The sequence below is a fragment of the Arachis stenosperma genome, chromosome 6 (genome assembly GCF_014773155.1).
Source record: "Arachis stenosperma cultivar V10309 chromosome 6, arast.V10309.gnm1.PFL2, whole genome shotgun sequence".
NCBI lineage: Eukaryota > Viridiplantae > Streptophyta > Magnoliopsida > Fabales > Fabaceae > Arachis > Arachis stenosperma.
The window spans coordinates 141,416,978-141,423,344 of record NC_080382.1 but is presented as its reverse complement, the minus strand read 5'-3'; the positions used below and the strand labels follow the sequence as shown (position 1 = coordinate 141,423,344).

At 38.1% G+C, this 6,367-nt stretch overlaps 1 protein-coding gene across 1 annotated transcript; it reads right to left on the bottom strand.

Moving 5' to 3' along the window:
- Nucleotides 1–797: 797 nt before the first annotated feature.
- On the bottom strand, nt 798–4,298 carry LOC130935534 (uncharacterized). The gene is made up of 4 exons (XM_057865320.1): nt 3,988–4,298; nt 2,302–3,082; nt 1,075–2,105; nt 798–979 (listed from the first exon to the last, which is right to left on the bottom strand). The coding sequence occupies exons 2-4, from the start codon at nt 3,010–3,012 to the stop codon at nt 931–933; spliced, it is 1,791 nt and encodes a 596-aa protein (XP_057721303.1). The 5' UTR covers nt 3,013–3,082; nt 3,988–4,298; the 3' UTR covers nt 798–930.
- Between the last annotated feature and the right edge of the window lie 2,069 nt (nt 4,299–6,367).

Here is a 6,367-nt window from a genome sequence, read left to right as displayed (position 1 = left end):
AATCTCTACCATTGGATTGAAAAAACAGAGAGATCCAATAGCCAACATCAAATGGCACACCGGTCAACCGAACATAAGTGTTATATCAACTGGTGTGCCAAAGAATTTCGGCACATGAAATCCATGCCCATTCTTTACATTGCAAGTCATCTTTATTTTCTTGACCTCTTACAACCTTTTTTTATTAGAAAAAAATATTAATCTTTCTCAATTTTGGCTAACATGTAGTTTATAATTTAAATTTTTAAGGTGTGCAATTTAAAACTTAACATGATCAAATAATACAAAAAAACCCTAATATTAACTTTTCTTTTAAAATTATTCAAATAATAAAATTAACAAAAAAAAATTATTTTTAGAGTAAAATATATTTTTTTGTTCTTAATTACTTTTTGTCCTTGAGGTTAACTAAAAATTTTAAAAATACCCCTAAATTTGTATTTGTTTTTTGTCCATCAAATTTTTAATTTGCATTAATTAGACCTTTCTTACTAATTTTTTGATAATTAACATTTTTCTTTTAAATTATATCATTCTCTTCTGCCCATCATCATAAGATCCGGCATTAATATCCCACCCTACATAAACCATTACAATTGCCACTAGGGCATTAATATCCCACCCTACATAAACCATTACAATTGCCACTAGGGCATGCTGGTTCCCACCTATGAATGCTATGAATATTTTGAGTACTAGCTAACTCTAAAAGTCTCTACATTTGACCATAGAAATCAAGATTGTCCCAATCTAATTGATAACAAAAAGTAAAATAAAACAAAGTTAAAAAACCAGTGTAAAATCGGAAAAGTTGTTGAATAACCTCAATCCTCGTCATAAGAGACACAAAAAAGTAACTCGGTCTTAAAACTATGTGATAAGAATAATACATCTACTCTGTTCAAGAAAACATATTCCTAACAGCAACATCTATGCTACAGTAGTCCTCCCTTTAATGTCTTGGTCTACAGCAGCAAACCTGTCCACAATGGATAGGGTTATGAATTAATTAAGTTTGAGACATTATAATATAATAATAGAAAGTACAGAGAGAAGAGAAAGGTGCATGCTTACACATTGTACTTCCAATAGGGACCAACTTTAAGATTACCCTTGGATTCAACCTTAGCAGAAAAGTTACCATCGGTTTGGAGCTTGACTTTGGCATAAGGAACAATGTTAATATGATTAGATGATGACTCTTTCTCAATATCCATTTCCTCAAGATCCATTTGATCTGGATTAATGAAGACATAGATCAGACTTTCCTTGCTTGTGTGGTGACAACAGAAAACGTCAGACACCATCCCAATCTCATCCAACTCATTCATATGCACAATTGCCACGAGTTTCTTCTTAGACAAATCATAGATGTACCAAATAGTGATAAAGTCAATAATAAGAAGATAATCACTGCAACCCAAACGAACGAGTTTTCTACAACCCCAGTAATGTGGAAAATTGCACTCAATGGGGCTCCAAATGTTGGCATTCAAATCATATGACATGAGCCATTGATTCTCATCATCAACCGAATACACAATGAGGGTTTCCCAGAAAAAGCAAGAGTGAGGCCACAAGTGCACACTCTCGGGTACTTCCCTTTTTTCCCAAAATTCTGATTTTGGATGGTAGATATCAACCCATATTCTTCTACCCTGAATGATGCACAACTTGCCATCGTATGGGATTACCATGGGGCAAGCCGTTGAGCAGGGGAAGAACATGCTTCTGCATAAACTCCAAATCCAAGCAGAACCATCATACTCGAGGCACCACAGTTTTGTGTCCTCACCAGAGGTGAGTTGCTTCCATCCTCTTTCAATATGATCCAGGTCCCTACCAGCAAAGAATAAACTGAGACCAAGGGAACAAAATCCTTCAAAAAATGGTAATCCAGACTTGCTTGTTGCACCATCTGGAAGACGCCATTGGGCAGTCACAAGACCTCCGTCTTCAAGATCAACAGTGCCATTATTCATGAAGTTGGCCTCAGTGATAGTTAGCATTCGGCGCCTGTAGGTTGTACTTCTATCTCCATCATCCACATTTTCCACCAACATATATATGCGTTTTGGATCACAACAACCAGCATGATCCTGGAACTAAGAAAACAATATAATATTTAGGACAAAATTAGATCACCATAAGTTTAGAACAATTATCTATCAATCAGAAAGCTTTTCAGCAGTGTAAGTATTCATAAGAAATAGATTGGTGGTTGACTTGACGAGGTAGGATTGAAACCAAAAAATATATATACATTTGATATATAAAGGATAAGAGCATGCGGAAATCTACCTCGGGTTCAGATTGCTCGCACTTGTCATCAGCAACAGTATCCCCAAGAACTGCACCTTTCAAGACCGCAACAACCCCTTGCCACCAGTTGTCAAAATCAAAAGCAGCGTCGAATTTCGCAGCCTGACCAAAATCCCTAATGCGATTGGCGGCCTTAGCCATCAAATTCTTGCCACCTTCAGAAACACTACTGCCTACACCAAACACACTGAAACTGCAAGCGTTCACAACAAAAACCCCACTCCCAAAGTTCTCCGCGTTATCCTGGATCCAACTAACGAAGTCCTCTGCTCCGTAAGTTAGGTAGCTGTTTCCAGTGATGATGCACTCCGGAGCTAGTTTCCAATGTTCCGAATTTGAAGCGACGAGGAGGACGATGTTCTCTTTGGGTAGCTCTTCGGGCTCATAATTCCGTGCATCTACCAACTCTAGATACACGCAATTACGGAAGTGCATTTCTGAGGCTAAAAACTCGTAGAGGCGCTTCGCAAACGCTTTTGAGGTTCCAATCTGGGAGACGAATAGGATCTTCCCACATGTATTGCGTTTCGGTTGTTCTTGATGGACTGTTATGAGGTTCTCTTTGTGGGGGCAGAGGTGAGACTTGTAGATTAAGAGGATGGATGCGGCAGTGACTGTGGTGGCGGCCACACTGGACAGGATAGTGGATACCCATATATCCGCCGGTAACGAAGACAACCAAAGGGGCATTATTGGCTATAAGCTCAATTTTGTTGCAGCCGTCAAAGAAGGTGGCACTAGCAAGGTTCTGAGAACTGGACTGGTTATCAAACCAACCAGTCCAACCGTGGTTCAATCAAAAAAACCGTTTTAGAATAAAATAATAATTAAATTATAGAACAGCTCTCATCAAGACAATCAATAAATCATCAACACAGTAAAAATTATAGAACATGTTTATTGCTATAATATAAAATTACAGAACATGTTTGTTTAATAGTTATTACATTGATAGTAGTAAATGTTTTCCAAGCATCCAATCAAATGTGTTTTCAGATGATGGTGAAAATTCAAAAATTGAGTTGTGTAAACCATCCTTAGAAAGATAGCAAGAGAAATTAAATCTTGTAAGATTAATTAATATCGAACAAAAAACACAGTACATATAATCACTGATAATCAGCATAACTTGGAAACATGCCATGCATTCTCCTTCTTTCTTCATAGATATAAGTAACAATTACAAGGGATGGGAAACAAATAAACTAACCAAGTCAAAAACATTGGCCCTAAAATTTGAAGCAAAGGCCTCTGGAATACATTGAGGAAGAATTATAATATACACAATTCCTGCCATAAGCTTCCACAAGGGTAAAGTATTTGTATAAATTCAAAAACAGCAGCTCTCATCAACGCAATCAAAAACACCAGCAGCATAACAGAGCCATAAAGCAAATAAATCATCAACAAAAATTCAAAAGACAGCAACAAATAATCAACAAAAACCCTGAAATCAATAAATCATCAACAAAAATTTAAAAACAGCAGAGCCAGAGATTGAAAAACAGCAGCAGCAGCATAGCAAAGCCAATTTTTTATCAATAATTTCAACAACACAAAACCCCTTGTAATCTTATCAATGATTTCACATTCAGAAATCAGAAATTCAGAACAGAGCATAAAAGGAAAAACGTATTGTTCTGATTTCTAAGCACTGCCACTAACCTTCGACGGTGGTGGAGCGCGACGGAGAGCAGGACGACGACGGCGAGCAGCTCGAACAGAGATGCTGCGGGAGGATGGATGATGGACGCCGAGCCGAGATAGAACTGAGGGTTTGGGACAGGTCGAAGAGGAAAGCCGCGGAGGCGCGGACAACCACGGACGGCGGTGGTGGAACCGTCGAAGGAGCTAGGGTTTTGGCCTTTTGGGTTTTTGTTGCACGAAGGGCTTCTGCTCCCTTTCTCTCCCAAATGCACGAAGGAGGGGGCGTGCTGAACTCAGTTATAAATCAGTGAACCAAGGCTAGGGTTTTTGCTTTTTTAGTTTTTAGTTAGTTTTAGACTTCGAGACTTTCTTCATAAAATGTTAATTAGTGCATTCCCCGGTGCCATGCACGGGTATGCCACCAAAGAATGAAATTATGTTACATATGATATGGAAATACAAACATAACATTATTAATTTGAGTTCAAAATACTTAGAATACATCACTAATTGATACATTTGAGAAAATACTAAAGAGACTCTACATTACATTGATATCGTCATGAAATATTTTGGAATACTTCTCTATACACAACATTTATTGTCGAGTTTGATGACAATGATTTAGTATTCTGAATCAACACACGCAAGCCACTCTTTGATGTTACTCTTGATAATGTAACGTATAGTTGACCGTGTGTAAATTCCGGTCTAGGTAAATACAATCCAACTGTGCTTAAGGTCTGTCCTTGAGATTTGTTAATGGTCATAGCGAATGAAACAATGATCGGGAACTGTCTGCGTTGGAATCTAGATGGCAAAGCTTGGTTATTGGGAATCATATTCATCCGTGGTATCAGGACGACGTGGCCTATTTTGCCTCCTGTTAGCGTGATGCATTCAATTACATGGTTACCTAATCTCCTTACTTGTAATCTTGTTCCGTTACATAACCCGTTTGACTGATCAATGTTACGCAGTTGCATGACCGGAAGACCCACTTTCAGAGTCAATTCATGAGGCGGCAAACCAGAGCAATTAATTGCATTAAGGACATCTGGTGTAAGCGTATCCAATTCAGATTCCATGTTTCCTTCTTCGAGACACAAAGTATCTGAGCTTAAATAAGTTTTCACATCGGCATCCACACGGTGCATTATAAATGAATTAACATCGTTGACAACTTCTAGTGTTGGGGCCAAGATTGAACGATCTTTGAAGAATGATGTGTTGTTGATATTAACCAACAGGTTGGGATAAACAAAGTCAACCAATTGATCAAAATCTTCAATTATAATTTCATCGGGGATTACCACAATAGACTCACCATCAGTGGAATCTCCAGCAATACCATCACCTATGTCTAGCAACCATGAAGCAAACTGAGAAACATCACTGAGTGACATATAAGATGCTCTAACAATTAAAGGCATGTTCATTGTTAGCCTTAATACATTACAGTGTTGCCATAGGTAAGATGAGTTTATTGCTGCTTGGACAATATCTTGGCGAGATCCCATTGGAATTACAGGTAGAATTTGCCTGAAGTCACCACCTAAAACTACAACCTTTCCTCCAAATGGTCGTTCTGGATTATAGTAAGGCTCAAACCTAACAATGTCCCTTAGGCATCTGTCGAGAGCTTCATAGCATAGCTTATTCAACATTGGTGCCTCATCCCATATAATAAGTTTTGCTCTGCAAACCAGTTTAGACAATGAGGTGCCTTGCTTATGCAACAAATCGAGTCTTCGTTCAAGTCTAAGGGTATCTTAAACCTTGAATGTGCAGTGCGTCCATTTGGAAGCAACAAAGAAGCAATACCGCTAGATGCAACATTCAGAACAATTTTCCCTTTACTTCTTATAGCTGCTGAGAGAGTGTTGTAGAGAAATGTCTTACCGGTTCCACCATACCCATAGACAAAAAAAAGCCACCTTGGTTTCCATTTACTGCATTGATAATCACATCGAATGCTTTCCTTTGATCTTCATTCATATTTGTTAAGTTTGTATCCAACTGATTGCGCAGAACATCGACGTCAAAGTTCAATTCATCCATGATTAACCGATCATCTAACCCTTCAATAGTGCCAAATTTTGGAAAAGGCATTCCATCAAACTCTCTGAGTGATCTGCCGTTAGCCTGTAGTTTTTCCTCTATCTTTGAAAGAGTCAGATTCATTATCTGATCTTCAGATAGTTGCAGGTCTATCAAGGATACACAACGACGCACATATTAATTAGACATAAATTACTTGAATTTAATATAAATTAGCACCAGGAACAAAGATGGAATAATTCAACTTACCTACAGACTGCATGGATTTTCTCTGAAAGTAAAGAATGTCGTCAGACAAAACATGATAACATTGTTGCCACACATTTTCAGGTCTGCC